General features: G+C 41.9%; 1 protein-coding gene across 3 annotated transcripts in view; it reads left to right on the forward strand.

The window, feature by feature from the left end:
• Positions 1-18114, forward strand: part of ZFPM2 (zinc finger protein, FOG family member 2) — a 422787-nt gene extending 404673 nt beyond the window's left edge. For all 3 annotated transcript variants that reach the window (XM_072999255.2, XM_072999253.2, XM_072999254.2), the window contains 3 exons: positions 4499-4705; positions 12635-12859; positions 14625-18114. In XM_072999255.2, coding sequence (XP_072855356.2) covers positions 4499-4705; positions 12635-12859; positions 14625-17125 — 2933 coding nt within the window. In that variant the 3' untranslated portion in view covers positions 17126-18114. The remainder of the gene's footprint in view (positions 1-4498; positions 4706-12634; positions 12860-14624) is intronic.
• Positions 18115-18800: the final 686 nt, after the last annotated feature.

Here is an 18800-nt window from a genome sequence, read left to right on the forward strand (position 1 = left end):
TTCCTACTCTCTTCAGTCTAAGCTTGAATTTTGCTATTTATTTATTTATTTATTTATTTATTTATTTATTTGATTTATACCCGGCCTATCTGGTCCGAGAAGCTGATGATCAGAGCCACAATCAGCTCCAGGTCTTGTTTTTGCTGACTGTATAGAGCTTCTCCATCTTTGGCTGCAGATAATATAATCAATCTGATTTCGATATTGCCCATCTGGTGATGTCCATGTGTAGAGTCGCCTCTTGTGTTGTTGGAAAAGAGTGTTTGTGATGACCATCTTGTTCTCTTGACAAAACTCTATTAGCCTTTGCCTGCTTCGTTCTGAACTCCAAGGCCAAACTTCCCTGTTGTCCCTTTTATCTCTTGGCTCCCTGCTTTAGCATTCCAGTCCCATAGAATGAGAAGAACATCTTTCTTTGGTGTCAGTTTTAGAAGGTGTTGTAAATCTTCATAAAATTGTTCAATTTTAGTCTCCTCAGCAATGCTGGTTGGTGCATAAACTTGGATTATTGTGATGTTGAAAGGTCTGCCTTGGATTCGTATTGACATCATTCTATCATTTTTGAGATTGTATCCCATTACAGCTTTTCCTACTCTTTTGTTGACTATGAGGGCCAATTCATTCCTTCTATGGGATTCTTGCCCACAATAGTAGATATGATAATCATCTTAGCTGAATTCGCCCATTCCTGTCCATTTTAGTTCACTGATGCCCAGGATGTTGATGTTCATTCTTGCCATCTCCTGTTTGACCACCTCCAGCTTCCCAAGGTTCATAGATCTTACATTCCAGGTTCCTATGCAGTATTTTTCTTTGCAGCATTTGACTTTCCTTTCACTTCCAGGCACGTCCACAGCTGAGCGTCCTTTCAGCTTTGGCCCAACCACTTCATTAGCTCTGGAGTTACTTGTCCTCCGCTCTTCCTCAGTAGCATGTTGGACGCCTTCCGACCTGGGTGCCCCATCTTCCAGCGTCATATCTTTTAGCCTTTTATTTCTCCAGATACTGGAGTGGTATTGCCATTTCCTACTCCAGGTGGATCGCGTTTAGTCGGAACTCTCCACTACGTCCTGTCCATCTTGGGTGTCCCTGCACGGCATAGCCCATAGCTTCTCTGAGTTACTCAAGCCCCTTTGCCACGACAAGGCAGCAATCCATGAAGGGGGGCTTATAGCTTCCCATTGCTTATATACTGTTATGTTACAAAACAACTATCTGTCAATCACAGAGATAAATTGGAAATGACTGTGCAGATGTAAGTAATCTCAAAGATTTTTCCCCCAATGCATTGTGCAGTTAACCTGATTTTTGGCATTGTTAGGAGCCATGTATTTCAGATAGTATGGCTGAAGTTGTATGTCTCTACATGAGATGCATTTTCCTTACTCTATAGGGTATGCCCATACAATATAATTGAGCCTTTGTCAGTTCTGTAACCTAGCAACAGATAATTCTGTTAGGGTACTGAATAGTTCCGGTTTGACAAGTAGGGAGTATTTTATGTGTGTGTGTTTATCATGTTTGCTAATGATGGGATTCTTTCCAAAGGACTTGTCTTAATTAGAGTTTATCAGTGGAGGTCTGAATGACATTCTGCAGGCATGGATTTTTGTAAATAATAAAAAGAGTACATTTAAAAAAATTGACAGGGCTGAGAAGGCATGAGTTTCCAAAATATAATAAACTTTGAACCATGATTCAGGTTTTTTTTTTACTCACAATATTTTGCAGGGTGAATTTGTTGTGGTTTTGACAATAATCACAAGGCTCATTTATAAGCCTCCTGTTAGGAACCAGTTTTATTTCCACAAGCCTGGGCCATAAACATTGCAAAGAACAGACTTTCTTTTACAAAGATTTTTAAAACAGTTGTTAAGGGCCTTGTCTGAAAAGATAATATTTGCACCAAAACGGTTTTTAAAAGGGAAGATTCTAAAATACGCTTTCCTTTTAGTGCAAACTGAATTATCAGTCAGTGTTTCAACCTGGGATTCCCCGTCTGAACAGCATTCATTAGAGATGTGCAAACTTTTGTTTCATTTTTGTTTCATTTCGGGGGAGGATGAGCTCTTGCCAAATCTGCCCAATTCTGTCATTTAACTGCATAAGCATGCACAGGACTGCAAGATTAAGAAGTTCTGCTACCTACCATACTTTTATCTCTCTGGGATTCAGCACTGCATTGGAAACAACATTTATTTAGGATAAGTATTTCCATGTTATTCACCTAGTCATCTAGAAACTTTATGCTGGGAAGGTTCTGAAAGTCTTTCAGTCTTGATTTGACCTTTGCTTGGTTCAGGTTAGACTGTAAAATTTTGTTTTGTATTTGCTTTTATTCTTGCAAGGAAATTCATGTTTTTCCTCATTTTCTGAAAACAGTGTACACGCTTTGAATGTGCACATTTTCCCCGCTGACTAATGCTGTTTATGTATGTTTTTTTTTCCATTGCACACTTGTTAGATGCTCACATCTTTGAAGTATATCATTGATTTTGTTGCTTATTTCTGAAGCACACTGCAAGCCCCTGAAATGCACATATTATGAGCCTGCCCAGGTTTTAAGATCATCAGAGAGGCCCTGCTTTCTATCCCACCACTCTCACTGGTATGCTTGGTGGGTACACAGGAAAGGGCCTTCTCTGTTGCTGCTTCCAGACTCTGGAACTTCCTCCACAAGAGGCCAGGCTGGCCCCACCTTTGCTAACTTTCTGCAAACAGATGAAGACCTTCCACAAGCTTTTGCCTTCCCCCACCCTTCTCCAGGTAGTAAATTGCCAGTTTGAGAACAACTTTCAAAGTTCTGAATTTGTAAAACGAAGAGGATGTCACATTACAGTATGGTTTATCATAATACATTTGTATACAGTGGTCCATAAAAACAAGTAGTTTATTACCGTCGTATGACTCATTCAGCATGTAAACCAAACTCTTTACACACAACACATGGCATCGTATACTCTGAAATATAGAGTATTGCAGTATCATTCAGTAGCTGAACCTGCAGGACCTGATAGTTAAACAGGCAAAGAAATGGTTGTAGGCACTGCGTTACTGGTTAAGAGTGAATGCAAATAAACTTTTTTATATCTTTTTTTTCCTTTTTTTGCTGCTTTGAAACTTCTATATCACTTCGAGGTCTGGGAGCCCCGGCTTGGTTCTTCCTTTTCAAACATATTGTCAGTGATGCTGTTTTGTTTGTTCATCTTTGAAAGCTAATAGGACTGGATTAATTAATTGTCCAAGATTCCTCTAAAACAATGTCCTAATTCTTCTATTTAGCTGTTGCATATCATACACTGTTGTTATCTCTACCACCAGATTTTTGCAACAAGTTGTTTTAAAACTGTAATCTCTTTGAGAGAGAGAGAGAGGGAAAAAATGAAGTGTAGTTGAAAAGGCAGTTATGCTGAAAGATAAACATAGCAGTGTTACTTATCAAAATTGGTACCCAGTTGTGTTTTTCCCCCATGTCTAATTAATACAACGTATAGTTTTGACACACACACACACACACACACACACACACACACACACACACACACACACACACACACACACAAAACGTGCAGGAGGAAAGCCTTTATAATATGTAAAGTATGCAACATTATTTCAGCCATAACTGAACTGGATATGTATCTAGGCCTGAGAGTTGAGATAACACAATATAAGTGCTTTGCCTGTCTAAACATGTTAAATAAATGAGCATTCACTATCACATTCAAATACATTAGTGCATTACTTGCATAGTTAATTTTCTTTTTAATGCACACCACGTGAGACTTACAGCACAGAGCTATACTGTATCTCACTGTTTGAAGCAAGTCCCTCTTTTAAACAATTTTGTTTTTTAAAAATAAGGCTTTATGAAACAGATCTTTGCCATATCTGAGCATAAAGTTTGATTGGCATTGGGACAATTTAAACAGTCAACACAGTGATGTGTATTATTACGTAAGAGAAAGATAGCAGCATATACAAGCAAAGGATTAAAATGCCTTTATCGGGACATCTGAACTAGATTTTGCAGTTGCTCATTACTTGCTTCTTAAGGATAGCTCCTTGGCATAAATAAGTAGTATACTGTACACAAACATGCACATGTACATATGGCCAGAGTGAAGGAGGAAGAAGTATTGACTGACTGGAACCTGGTAAAAACACATTTATCTGTAGATACAGTCCAGGAATGTCCAATTTTTGTAAAACAATGGCTTGAATTTGAGTGAGACAGTGAACCATTCAAGACTTTTTAAAGTGTTGCCTATCGTTAATTTGCAGTATTGCTTGTGCTGCTTTGAGCTACATTTTCAGCATGGCTGCCTCAAAGCACTGCTTAACACTTATGTAAAATCAGAAAGAGAGCTTTAAAGGTAACATGGTTGCTTTCTTTCTCTGCGAAAAGTAGCAACCCAAAACACAGCAGAGCAACTGATGTGTGGCATCATATAATTGCTGCAAATTTAATCTTTCTTCTTTTGTGTATGTTTGTGTGTAGGGGGCCAGCTTTGGTGCACGACGACAAAAGCCATTGCTGAGGGTGAAGAGCTAATTGCCTTTATTGTGGATTTTGACTCAAGGCTACAAGCTGCCAGTCAGATGACTCTCACTGATGGGATGTACCCTGCTCGCCTGCTGGACTCAATACAGCTGCTCCCTCAACAGGCTGCTATGGCATCCATTTTGCCGACAGCTATTGTGAACAGTGAGTGTTCCACCGCAGCCTTTCCCCCTGCCTAAAATGGCATTAACAACATTAACACTATTATTCCCTTTACCATGTTTCTTAAGAATAGCCTGTGACAAACCCAGACCTACTGGGATATGCCACAGTTTTACTAAGCTGCCACCAACCATTCCCTATAAGAAGTCACACAGACCAGGGATGGATTTTTAAACAAATAAAAGAATAAGGTTTATTTAAAACAACACACAGGGAAAATAAAATGATTATGTGAATAAGATATAGTAACGTGGCTTAGTTTCAGTCATACATACACACAGTTTGGTTCACACAGAACCCTTAACTTGAAGCACAGACCCTGAACCTATCAGTTCTGGCTAACCAACAGACACCTGAACCTATCAGGTTGGTACTCTGACACACAGTAGTACCCTGTCTGACACACAGACTCCCACACCAGCTTCTTCTTCCCAGCTGCTGCTTCGTCTCCTCCCAGCGTCTGCCTTCTCCACACACGCTCCACATATATATACAGCACAGCCCCTCCTCCTGATGTCCCGCCTTCCACTCCCCATAGGATGGAACTTTCCCTCCAAACCCATGACAGACAGGTAACATCAGTGCTGTATGTAACACCTCCCCTCTTTATAAGTTGTTTTGTAGGGGGAAAGCTAAGGTGCTTTTTCCCAAAAAACAACCTGGATAAAACACACAACAACAGTTATACATACAATATCATACTTACTTATACTTACATTCTAAGTTAACCATAGCAATTCGGCATTTAAACATTTACCATATACATTACATCAATTTACCTTTATTCATACAAACCAAGTTCAAAAAACAGGTACATTTAACTTTTGTCATCAATATATATACATAGTCCATGTTTCTTTCGCCGTCTTCATTCTTCAGGTCTTCTTGACAAGGCGTCAGCAACACAGTTCACTGACCCTCTGACCACCTTCACTTCAAAGTCATAGTCCTGCAAGTTTAAAGCCCACCTCATAAGTTTGCTATTGTGGGTTTTCATTGTCTTTAACCATTGCAGTGGTGAATGGTCAGTGCACAGAATAAAATGTCTTCCCCAGATGTAAGGCTTGGCCTTCTGGATCGCGTAGACTATGGCCAAACACTCCTTCTCCACGGTTGCCAAATGTCTCTCACCTTTTTGAAGTTTCCTACTCAGGTAGGACACTGGATGCTGGTCACCATTCTCATCCTCCTGGCAAAGAACCGCTCCTACCCCGCTGTTAGACGCATCGGTGTAGATGATGAACTCCCGGTCGAAGTCTGGAGCACGCAGCACTGGATAGTTGATTAACGCCTCCTTCAACCTCTGGAATGCCGCCTCACAGTCGCTGGTCCACGGGATGCGGTCATCAGCCTTCTTCCTCGTCAGATCGGTCAGCAGAGCCGCAATCTCGCTAAACCTCGGGATGAACTTTCTGTAGTAGCCCACCAACCCAAGAAATGATTTGACTTTTTTCTTGGTGTTGGGTCTGGGCCAATCACGAACAGCTTCTATTTTGGCCTCCAGGGGTTTTATCACTCCTCCCCCTACTATGTGACCCAAGCACTTTACTTCTGGGCTACCCAGCTGCAGTTTGTTCCCTCTGCAAGGCCTAGGCCAAAGCACTTCCTCCCCTGGGTTTAAGTGCCTCTCCCTGGCGTTCTGGTCATCCCAAGCTTTCTTTCTGACCTTTTGAGCTTGCAGGGTCTCTGCTGCTAGCTCTAGGTTTCTCTTTAGGTCCTTCCTTAAAGAGTCTATGTATGTCACAACGTCCGGTGGGTCATCCTGGGTGATCTGCTCCCAATTTTGTTTGATCAAATCAAGGGGCCCTTTCACCCTTCTCCCAAATAAAAGTTCAAATGGACTGAACCCGGTACTGGCTTGTGGCACTGATCGATAAGCAAACAAAAGGGATTGCAGCTTCTGGTCCCAATTGTTTGGATTCTCTGCCAAGTAAGCCCTAATCATGCGCATTAGAGTCCCATTGAACTTCTCAGTTAACCCATTACTTTCAGGATGATAGGCAGTAGTTTCCTTGTGCTTAATTCCACAGATTTGCCATAAGCGTTTCATGAGCTTTGATGTGAACGATGCGCCCAAATCTGTGATTATTTCTGAGGCAAATCCCATCCTGGACATATACCCCACCAAGGCATCTGCCACTGTGTTAGTTTCAATGTTAGTCAAGGGTATGGCTTCAGGGTACCTCGTGGCATGGTCCACAATTGTGAGAATGAACCTGTTCCCCCTCTTTGTGGCCTTGGGCAAAGGTCCCACAATATCCACCCCTATGCATTTGAACGGAGTGTCAATCACAGGCAAAGGGCACAACTTTGCTTTGGTCCTGTCGCGGCTATTCCCCTGCCTTTGACACACATCACATTGTTTACAGAACTCCCTGATCTGCTTCCCTATGTCAGGCCAGTAAAAATTCTGTGTGATTCTCTGCTGTGTTTTGTTCACCCCTAAGTGTGCAGCAAACATGTCAGAGTGCCCCCTTTGTAAGATCATGGGGCGATACTTTTCAGGCACCACTAGCTGACTTCTGATCCCATCTCCCCCTTTTGAGATATTCCTCAGGGTCTCTCTATATAAAATCCCCTTTTTCTCCAGAAATCTCACTGGGGTTTCAGGTGTTAGCTGGGCGTCAGTCACCTGTTCAAAACACTTTTGGAGAGTGGCGTCTGCCTTTTGCTCTTGTCCAAATCTGCTGTCTGTGGTTAAGGTTTCCACCACAGCTTCTGAACTCCCCTCTGCTTCCGTCTCTGGCTCATCATTACCCCCCTGAACTGTCCCCGTGGTGGCTTGTGAGCGTGTAATCACTAGCACCCGTTTCACATGTTCAGCCAGGTCATTTCCCACGAGCACGGCTGCTGGCAGAGTCGATGAAATCGCTAGCCGCCAAACTCCCCTCCAGCCTTGAAAGTTCACAGGTACCTCCGCTACTGGCAGTGAGATTACCTGCCCCTCAATCCCTGCCACCTTCATGCTCTCATTTGGGATTACATACTCCCTAGGAATAATATCTGGATGGCACAGGGTCACCTGGGAACAAGTGTCCCGCAGCCCCCGATACTGGCGGTCAAGTATTCCTACGTCCACCCCTGCTGTTTCAAACAACTGAGAATCTGTTCTCACCAACAGGCAGCGCCTGACCTCTACAAGAGGACCATTTTCCTCAGCCTGATCAGCAGATGTAGCTGTTCCAGATTGAGTAGCCATGGCAACAGGCTCTCTCAGTGACAATGAGCCTTGCTCTTTCTGGACACAGAACACAGCTTTTGGCTTGGTTCCACTCGAATCCTGAGGCACCATTCCTTTTAGCTGCTTTAATTTCTCACACTCTGAGATTAGATGGCCCTTTCCCTGACAGAAATAACATTTTCTGGTGTATTTTGAGTCTTTCTCATCTTGTTTTGGTTTTCCCTCCAAAATCTGAGGTCTTGGTTTCATGTCTGAGGGCTTCCCTTCACCATGGGCCCCTCCCCCTTGCTGGCTTTTCCCTGGTCCCTGAGAGTACTTGCTGTAGGTTTCTTTAGGTTTCCCCATCGCTTTCCCCTCACCCAAGGGCTTTCTTATTTGGGAAATAAAATCTGCAATCTCGGCGGCTTCTGCCACAGATTTTGGTTTCCTTTCCCTCACCTGGAATTTCAGTTCCCCATGCAGGACTGAATAGAACTGTTCCAGCGCTATCAAATCTTTAAGTTGCTGAAAGGTCTCTGTCCCCTCCTGAGATAGCCATTTCTCAAGCAGCCTCACCAATTGGGCCCCCACTTGGGTAAAAGTCTGCTCTGGTTTCTTTGCGAGGGACCTGAATCTTTGCCTCAGCTGTTCCGCATTTATCCCATGTCTTGCAAACACCAGTTTTTTGAACTCTGCAAAATCTCTCATCAGTTCCTGTGGCATCTCTGAATAAACCTCAGCCAGGCTACCACTGATTAAAGATCGCATGATGGTCATCTTCTCAGTTTCCCTCACTGAGAAGTCCACAAACGCTCTTTCCACTAAGGAAAAGAACACCTCAGGACAATCTCCCTTGTGGTACACAGGGAATTTCTTCAGGTCAGCTTTAGACAATTGGCCTCCCTCAGAATCCCTATTGTTATTATTGTTCTGATTCATCAGTTCCAATTTTCTTAATTCAAACGCCATTTTCTCTCTCTCCAATCTTTCTGCTCTTTCCATTCTCTCAATCTCAAATTGCCTTCTTTCTCTCTCTAATCTTTCCTCCATTTCCCTCACCCTCAGTTCATGCTGTTGGGCTAGGAGTATTTTTCTGAGTTCTGGGTTCTGCTCTCCTGTGCTGTCACCTTGCACTGAGCCAAATTCATCCTCAGAACCTTGGTCTACCTGGGGGTCTTTCACTTCACCCATTTCTGCCATTTGGCTTCGAGTCAAGGGCATAATTCCCCCCAGAGCAGGCTGCTTTAAAAAGTCAAGCCTCAAAATAAAACGACCACTTTTTTTCTCTTTTGCCTCAGAACCAGCTTTCTATAGATTGCTGCTGTTCTTCAGCACTACTTGCAACTGTAGCGAGTTAGAGTCTACCCCCCTCTGCTGGGCCTCTCAGCAGGCAGGCTAGCTCACTGCTACTTTACAATTTTGCCTCAGCTTTTTCCCGCCAAAACAGGCTGCCTCAGAGCACCCTAATCTAGTCTCCCCAGTTGGCACGTTCTTCCACTAGCGCACCTCCCCGTGAGGTACACCTAGAAGATTACCTACGCGCCTCAGATTGTCCCTGACTAGACCCCCCTTGCTCTGGGCACACTTGCCAAGGCTTTGCTGGACCACTGGACAACTGGACCAGTCGTATCCCACACGCTGGACACCAATCAATGTGACAAACCCAGACCTACTGGGATATGCCACAGTTTTACTAAGCTGCCACCAACCATTCCCTATAAGAAGTCACACAGACCAGGGATGGATTTTTAAACAAATAAAAGAATAAGGTTTATTTAAAACAACACACAGGGAAAATAAAATGATTATGTGAATAAGATATAGTAACGTGGCTTAGTTTCACTCATACATACACACAGTTTGGTTCACACAGAACCCTTAACTTGAAGCACAGACCCTGAACCTATCAGTTCTGGCTAACCAACAGACACCTGAACCTATCAGGTTGGTACTCTGACACACAGTAGTACCCTGTCTGACACACAGACTCCCACACCAGCTTCTTCTTCCCAGCTGCTGCTTCGTCTCCTCCCAGCGTCTGCCTTCTCCACACACGCTCCACATATATATACAGCACAGCCCCTCCTCCTGATGTCCCGCCTTCCACTCCCCATAGGATGGAACTTTCCCTCCAAACCCATGACAGACAGGTAACATCAGTGCTGTATGTAACATAGCCATCTATTTGGCTTAGGTTTCTTCAAAGCTCATCAGTATAAGCTTTTAAGCCAAGAAAGGAAGTGGGGGGGGGGAAGCTTTCCAGTTCTTGGAGTGAAGGATTGCAGGTGACAGACTGCATGAGTGACAACTATCCTGAAGGAATCTCTCACTGTACATAGAAATCTAGGTTGCATGGGAAAGATTTTAATGCAGCCTTTTCTCTGACATACTAGATCAATATCCGTTCTTGTTTTCAAAACATTGAAGAGCATTCAGACCTGCAGTGTTACATTCACGGTCTGAAGTGGAATGGTCTAACAGTATGTCTGTGTATGTATGTAACTTGTCAATAATTTTATGAGACACAATTTTAAAATGACATGCAAAACAAAGTGTAACATAATTCACTGAACTAATCTGCATTGGGTATGAGTTGTATGCATTCTGAAATGTGCCTTTAATCAGTAGCAATTTGCCACTTTTGATGACATCATCATCATGGCACATATGGAGCTACACAAAAGTGTTTCAGCCAGTTTGTTAAAATTGCCAGAAAGTCCATAAAACCCGGACTCTCCCTAGAAGCAATAACAAAAAAAGAGGGACTATTGTACTTTCAGCACATCACAAGAAGAAAAGACTCACAGGAAAAGACAATAATCAGAAGGCAATAGGAAAAGAGGAAGAGCAAATATGAGATGACTCAATAAAGGAAGCCACTGCCTTGATTTTGCAAAACCTGAGCTGTTAGTGATAGCACCTTTTGGAGGTACTGTCATAATATAATGTGGTCTCCTTCCCATATAAACAATGTTTTGTTTCACATGCTTTTAATCCCAAGCCTAAAAGTATTGCTAAACAATTAAACAGAACAATTGGATATGTGAAATTCAGTTTAAACAAGTACACTTACAACAAAGGTTGGAGCAATGGAACAATTTTTGTTCAGGGTTGCAACCAGGCATGTGCTCTTCCAAACGACCCTACTTTCCTAAGAAAGTACCCCTCTTTTCTGCACATATATCCCCAACAGTCATTCAACATTCGGGGCCTGTAGAGCGCACTTATTGGAATGTTAGGGATTCCTCCTTGTAAGATGAGAGGCACCATCAAGACACCTCTTGCCCAAAGGCCATCCATCCCAGCAGAGAAGGGGAAGATGTATGAAGGAGCAGAGGCAGATGGAAGGAGAGAGCAGAGAAGGGAAAGGCCCCCTAAATGTGATCTCTGGGAGGAAACAGAGAATAGGCAGGATGAGGTAGAGGAGGAACTGGGGGAACAGTTTAAAAAGGCAGAAAGGAGAAAGGGGGAAAAGAAGAGAAGAGGGAAGAGCGAGAAGTTGGCAAGAAACAACCTACAAAAAGGAGAGAAGCCTCAAGGGGGAGGGAGTAGTAGAAACTGGAGAAGTAAAGAGAGCCAGAGACAGGCAAAGGTCCTTCTTCCAGGGCGGAAATGGGTCTGGGTAAGAAAACATCTGGAGCGGTTGATAATTCCTAGGGAAGAGGCAGAAAGAAGATGGACAGAAGCTACCCTACAGAATTCCTCATACTGTATTGGCGAGAAAAGGAGGCTAGAGAATGGGGACAGATGTTGAGAGAGGAGAAGGCAAAGACAGAGAAAGAAAGAGAAGAGAAGGCAAAATGGATAGTGCTGCATGGGACTGAAAGGAAAGTATATCTGAGACGTGGGGGGTTCTATGAACTGGGACAGAGAACAAGGAGAGGAGAATACCCAGGAGAAGCAATCATGACCTTGCTGTTGGTATCACCAGAATCAGTGGTTAGAGACTGGAATCAGCCAGGACAGCAGGGACTGTAGGGCACTAATAATGATAATCTGTTTCTTGTTCAAAAATGGAAACTTTTCCTTACCCCATTGGCTAGGGAAGAGAAGATTAACCTTAAACTTGATGCAAATAGCTCTATCAAAGTTCCGGAAATAAACGTTGATTGTTTACACATTGAGTCCAAGCCTGAGTCTGGTGAGACAAAGCAGGAAATTAAAGTGAGCTGGGCAGAGATAAAACAAGAACCCTCATACTTATCCCCAAGTGTTTCGACTCTAAAGATTTGTTTTTAACTTTCACTCAAAGAATGATTTTCCCCTTATGTTCCTCTAACAAGAAAAGTCTTCTATTTAATTTCAAGCACTTCTCACAACCAGTGAACAATTATTTCAGTTTCCTATGGACATTTTCTACATAATGCTTCCTGATTAGGGTTCCTCTGAGTCATTCCATTGTCTGGCTACCATGGAAAATGCAGTGCATTGTTGTGTAATGCATGCAGTTAGTTGCTGCCATACTGGCTTCAGTTTTCTGGAGGACATGTGTTTTCTCTTTGTATATATGCCACATTTGCTCAGTGGATATCCAGAGCAGAATTTAAAGCAAATTACTTTCCACACACCTGGTTTCTTTCTAACTTATGTATTGTTTATTTATCATGCACTCTGCTGCCATCCTGCTGCCAAATGGTATTTTTAAAATAAGAAGATCAAGCAGCTTAAACTTGTTGCACTAAGGCTTGTCGGCAGGAATTAAACTATGGCTTACTTGCACCTGGTTTTTGTTTTTTGTTTTTGTCTTGTAGAGGATATATTCCCCTGCAAATCTTGTGGCATTTGGTACCGGAGTGAGCGAAATCTGCAGGCTCACCTCATGTACTACTGCAGCGGGAGGCAACGAGAAGGAACTCAGCTATCAGAAGAGAATGATGAAAGCATTCAGCAGATATCTAGCATCTGCCCCTTTCCACAGTGCACCAAAAGTTTTTCTAATGCAAGAGCCTTGGAAGTTCACCTAAATTCTCACAGTGGTATGTGAAATATTTGCTCCACTGGAGTCAGTTTTTCTTTAGACTTTTCAGTAATAATTTGTTTAACGTTGTGCTCAAGAGAAGTTGTAAAAAGGTGAAACCAAACACTGAACTCAATGATATCTCATGTATGATGCAATACTGTCATCTGTTCCTTACCTATTCTGTTTGAGAATCTAAGGTCTCTGACTGTTTGGGTTCATTTGAACTAACAGAGGAGCTTAGGTCCAACTGCTGACTTCCAGCTAGAGTTGGCAGTTGTTCGACAAAATCACATTTGATCATTTATTCCTAGAGCACCTGTGTCTCCTTGATAAGCTAGGAAGTCAAGGATGCTAAAGGTAAAAGTTTAAATGCAGGCTGTAGGAAGCTCACTGTCAATCTGACCAAACATAGTTAAGAGCCCAGCTTCAGCCCTGCACTGTAGAACCCAAGAAAAATATCGTCCAGCAACTCATGGCCTTATCTACACTGGAGGAAAATGCAGGAAATGCTATGGGTTTAAAGTGGACTGATATGCTTTTTTTTTATTGATCACACAATGCAAAGAGAAATGTGGTCTAACCTGGAGTCATCCCCCCATCCATAGCTTTCCCCTCTACCACAGGGGCTTCTATTTTTAAAGAAAACAACAGATAATTCTGCATTGGTTTAGCAGTGTGATTGCTTGAACGGATGCACAAAAGCCAGTGCAGCAGCACATATTCAGTGACATTGAGCAAACCTCATTGGTTCTTTTTTATTTTTCCAACTAAGGCAAAGCAAAGCCTTTCTTGGAAAGTCTCAGCAAGACTATCTTTTTTTTTTTTAACAGCTAAGGGTGAGCAAAACCTCTCTTGTCAAGAGCTTACAAATGGCTTGCAAAGCCAGCAAGACTTTCTGTTTTTAGGAACTTGGTGCCAGCACTTCACAACAGGTGAAGAACAGGAGGAAACCCTTGTTACAATCTCTTTAGACAGTTCCTTGTAATAGCACTTTCTACAGGGCTTCAATAGAGCTGCAAAAAAGGTACAAACAAGGCTTTTCTCCTGTCTCCCTGTGTGACCAGTTACTGTTAAGTCAAACAGACCTAAATCCCCCAGTGCAACTTCACAGCAAGTGAATGCAAGTGAATTCTCATTTCTCCTGCTATGTAGTTGCACCCTAACCTGGCTAGCAGAAGATGCTGGTGAACTGCCGAAAATATAATTAATAAGTCTTTTAATGAAGTCACTGACATCCATCTCATTCAGGATGCTACCAGCTCCTCAGTCAATTAATGATGTATCTGGGGAAGTGGCTGATGCCTTTTTCTTAAACAGATACCAGTAACTTAAATTAAAAGTGCATGCAAGGTGCTGGTGGGGTGTGGCCTACTACCTGCACTTGATGATGGATTGTCCCTCTCAGGACATCTCACTGGAAGAGGCTGATAATTTGAGTCCAAGGAGTTAGCAAAGCTTGTTTATGGAACAGAGTGGTCTTTTGAACCGTTAAGGAATTTAAACTACAGTGTTTTCTTGTTTCTGTTATTTTAAAATATTTTTAATTTTCTATAACCAATCTGGGAAGGCACATTGGCCATTGAAGATGAAAGTATAAATAAATAAATAGATAAATAGATAAATAAATAAATAAATAAATAAATAAATAAATAGATAAATAGATAAATAGATAAATAGATAAATAGATAAATAAATAAATAAATTTTGTTCATGAAATATGTTTAGAGGAAATGAAAGATTCAAATTAACTTTCTTTTTAAAAAAACAATCTTCTTTCACAGGAGTAAAGATGGAAGAATTTATTCCCTCTGGTTCTAGCCTGAAATGTACTGTTTGCAACTACACCGCAGACTCTGTTATTAACTTCCACCAGCACCTGTTTTCACATCTCACTCAAGCTGCCTTTAGGTGCACACACTGCCATTTTGGCTTCCAGACTCAGAGGGAACTGCTACAGCACCAAGATCTCCATGTCTCCGGCAACAAACTCCAGAGAGAAAGTGATACTGAACACTCTCCAAGTGGCAACGAAGAGAGCTTGTCAGCAACTGCAGATCTGCTGAGCAGAAACGATGGTCCCCAAAGCCAAAAGTCAATGCCAACAAAGGATGCAAGTTCTGACACTGAACTTGACAAATGTGAAAAAAAGGGTCCCCTTTTCCTTCCAAACCAGAGGCCAGAAGCACAGCCTACCACAACTAAGCAAAGCTTTTCCTACACAAAAATAAAATCTGAGCCATCTAGCCCAAGGCTTGCATCATCTCCAGTCCAACCTAATCTTGGCCCTTCTTTCCCCATGGGGCCCTTTCTTTCCCAATTTGCTTTCCCCCAGGACATCACAGTGGTTCCTCAAGCTTCTGAAATATTAGCCAAAATGTCTGAGTTGGTTCATCGAAGGCTGAGGCATGGAAGTAATAGTTATCCCCCTGTAATTTACAGTCCACTCATGCCAAAAGGAGCTACATGTTTTGAGTGCAACATAACCTTCAACAATCTGGACAACTACTTAGTACATAAAAAACATTACTGCAGCAGTCGATGGCAACAAATGGCAAAGTCACCAGATTTTGGCAGTGTTTCGGAAAAAATGCCTGAAGCGGTCAGTCCCAGCAATGGTCAAAATTCTATTAACATTTTGAGTACTGCACCCCACACGTCAGACCCAGAAAATCAGCTCCTTCAGGCGTCTTGCATCAACTCCTCCAGTGTACTAGACATGATTGGGACAAACAGCAAAGGGCATGAGAAAGACTTTTCGTCACAGGTGAAGAAGCTGTCAAATGCTGCCAACAGTGATGAGAAAATGAATGGGAAACCTTCTGACAGCAAAAACCCAGTTGCTGCTCCACTAATAGAAGGGGAAAGTGATCCCAACAAAACTACATGCGAAGCTTGCAATATTACTTTCAGTAGGCATGAAACATACATGGTCCACAAGCAGTATTACTGTGCCACACGCCATGATCCTCCACTTAAAAGATCAGCTTCTAACAAAGTGCCTGCGATGCAGAGGACAATGCGTACGCGCAAGCGAAGGAAGATGTACGAAATGTGCCTACCGGAGCAAGAGCAAAGGCCGCAGCTCGTCCAACATCGTTTTCTTGAAGTAACTAATCTTGCCAATCCATGTACATCTTCTCAAGAACCAACGGATGGCCTTGGGGAGTGCTACCACCCACGCTGTGATATATTTCCAGGCATCGCCTCAAAGCATTTAGAAACATCACTGTCCATGAGTAAGTGTGTCCCAGTATCCAAATGTGACACACCACATTCTACAGTTTCCTGCTTAGAGATGGATGTACCTATAGATCTCAGCAAAAAATGTTTGGCCCAGTCTGACAGGACATCCACTTCCCCCAAAAGGCTGCTTGACTACCATGAATGCACAGTGTGTAAGATCAGTTTTAACAAGGTGGAGAATTACCTGGCTCATAAGCAGAATTTTTGCCCTGTCACTGTGCATCAGCGTAATGAAATGGGACAACTTGACAGCAAAGTGTTTCAAAACCCAGAAAGTGAACGGAACAGCCCTGAGGTCAGTTATGAACGAAGCATTATCAAATGTGAGAAAAATGGAACCTCAAAACAATCTCCTCCCAATGGAAACTTGTTTTCTACGCACTTAGCAACTCTTCAAGGACTTAAGGTCTTTAGTGAAGCTGCTCAGCTCATTGCTACAAAAGAAGAAAACAAACACTTGTTTCTTCCACAATGCCTTTACCCAGGAGCAATAAAGAAAGCTAAAGGAGCAGATCAGCTTTCTCCATATTATGGAATAAAGCCAAGTGATTACATTTCTAGTTCCCTTGCTGTTCATAGTAATGACGCAGATCAAAGTACAAATGCAGAAGGTGATTCTCTGAAGAGTCAGGCCCCCTCGAACGGGTGCCCTGCACAGAAGAAAGAATCCCTCCCATTACTGCCAAAAAACAGAGGCATGGTTATAGTTAATGGTGGACTAAAACAGGAGGAAAGGCCAGCAGCGGCGAACCCACAGCAAGAGAACATTTCGCAGAATCCTCAGCAGCACGAAGATGGACACAAATCTCCATCTTGGGCCTCTGATAACGCTTTAGCTACTAATGAAAATGTCTCTCCAACCATCCCTGCAGCAGAAGAACAGTTATCTAGTATAGCAAAAGGTGTGAATGGTTCCTCTCAGGCTCCAAGCAGTGGAAAGTACTGCCGCCTGTGTGACATCCAGTTCAATAATCTATCAAACTTTATAACTCATAAGAAGTTTTATTGCTCATCACATGCGGCAGAACATGTCAAATGAAAATACTTGGCCCACCTTTGGTACCTGTGTTTAGTATATTGTTCCATACAAGTCCGAAAGAAAGCTGTTTGTATTACTTCTGGACAATCAGGCATTAATTCATTATTGCTGAGTTGAAGACTTTAAAGGTGTACTTCCATTACGGTCCATTAGTAAAGTGTATTCTTGGTGCCATTTTCAAGACAATTAATTTATTTTACCAGCAGTATTCATAGCTGTAGTTATTTTTTATTTAAAAAAACTTTATATTAAAGTCATTTGTAATGTTAATGTATAGTTATTGTGTAGCACATATGGTTTGCACTGTATAGTAGATTTTAAAGAAAAATAGTCACAAACTATACGGAAAAGCATTTTAGAAATAGCTTCAAAAGCACCTGTGTATCCTATTTTTTTTCCTTATATGCTATTGCAGATATATGTAGATGCTAAAATATAACTTGCAAAAAGTTTCGACTATGCTGTAAAGTTCGCCTTAAAATTTCAATTTTTTTGAAGAATTTGGCTCCGTTTGCACTTTATATTTTAGCAGATACAATACCTTAGTCACTAGGCTTTGCATTTGTATGTAGCAGTATGTTTCTGTCTACTTTCTTAACCTGAAATGTCTGTTAAAACGAAGATGGCAATTTTTTCCTTGTATAGTACTTGTATTTTTTTTCGCTGATGCATCTCTGTCTCGATTTTTAAACCTTTGCTGTTAAATGCAATACTTTATAAAGAATGAACAAAAATTACTGGAAGCAGTATTGTAAGTAATGAGGTCATATCTATCAGATTTATCTTTTGAAAGGCACAGTCAAAATGAAATCCTTAACTCAATGCTGCAAGTATGAATCTAATTCATTTATAAGATATATTTAAATATAAAAGTAGCAATACTGCAACTGGTGATCACAGAGATAATGTTCTACTTCTGATAGAAATAATTTCTCAACAAATGTTGTTACTATGCATGTATATGGATGGAATAAAATTCCAGATCGTCAGACTGGTCTGGCAGTAATTTATTCATTTGCACAAGCTTCTAAACTTCAATAAATTAAGTGACTGGTTGTGGAATATACTAATATTGTGCCCTCCACAATTAGTGTCAGTATCCCAACAAGTAGCATACAAGGCTGTGGACGAGCAGCCTTTCAAACACAAGAATCTTTCACTATACTGTTCTGGTTCCTATCACATGGGTCTCAGTGGGTGGTTGCCACTGGAAAATAACTTGCCCTGATTTGTAGTTTCAACAGTGTATACCAAATGAACTGTACGATTTGAGGTTGGGACATATTGAGTTCCAGCACATCACCATAAAGTGATGTAAGTGGGTTGTTTGTGTTGTCTTGCCAAAAGGCAATCCACATAGAACTCACTCAGGACACATTAGGAACAGTCACTTACCGCTAAGCACCTACTGTACAATCTAGAACTCATCACAAACTCAGTTGTGTGTGTGTGTGTGTGTGTGTGTGTGTGTGTGTGTGTGTGTGTGTGTGTGAGAGAGAGAGAGAGAGAGAGAGAGAGAGAGAGAGACTAGAGGAGTAACTTTCACAATTGTACCCTATCAAGTTATGTTTCATGGTTGTTTTGAAGAATATGTGAGGTACAAGAGAGTCAGACCTAGTACCAAACCTAGAACGTATTGTGGAAAATGGGTGAGAGTGGGCCCATATTACACATC

The sequence above is a fragment of the Pogona vitticeps genome, chromosome 4 (assembly GCF_051106095.1).
Source record: "Pogona vitticeps strain Pit_001003342236 chromosome 4, PviZW2.1, whole genome shotgun sequence".
In the NCBI taxonomy this organism is placed as follows: Eukaryota; Metazoa; Chordata; class Lepidosauria; order Squamata; family Agamidae; genus Pogona; species Pogona vitticeps.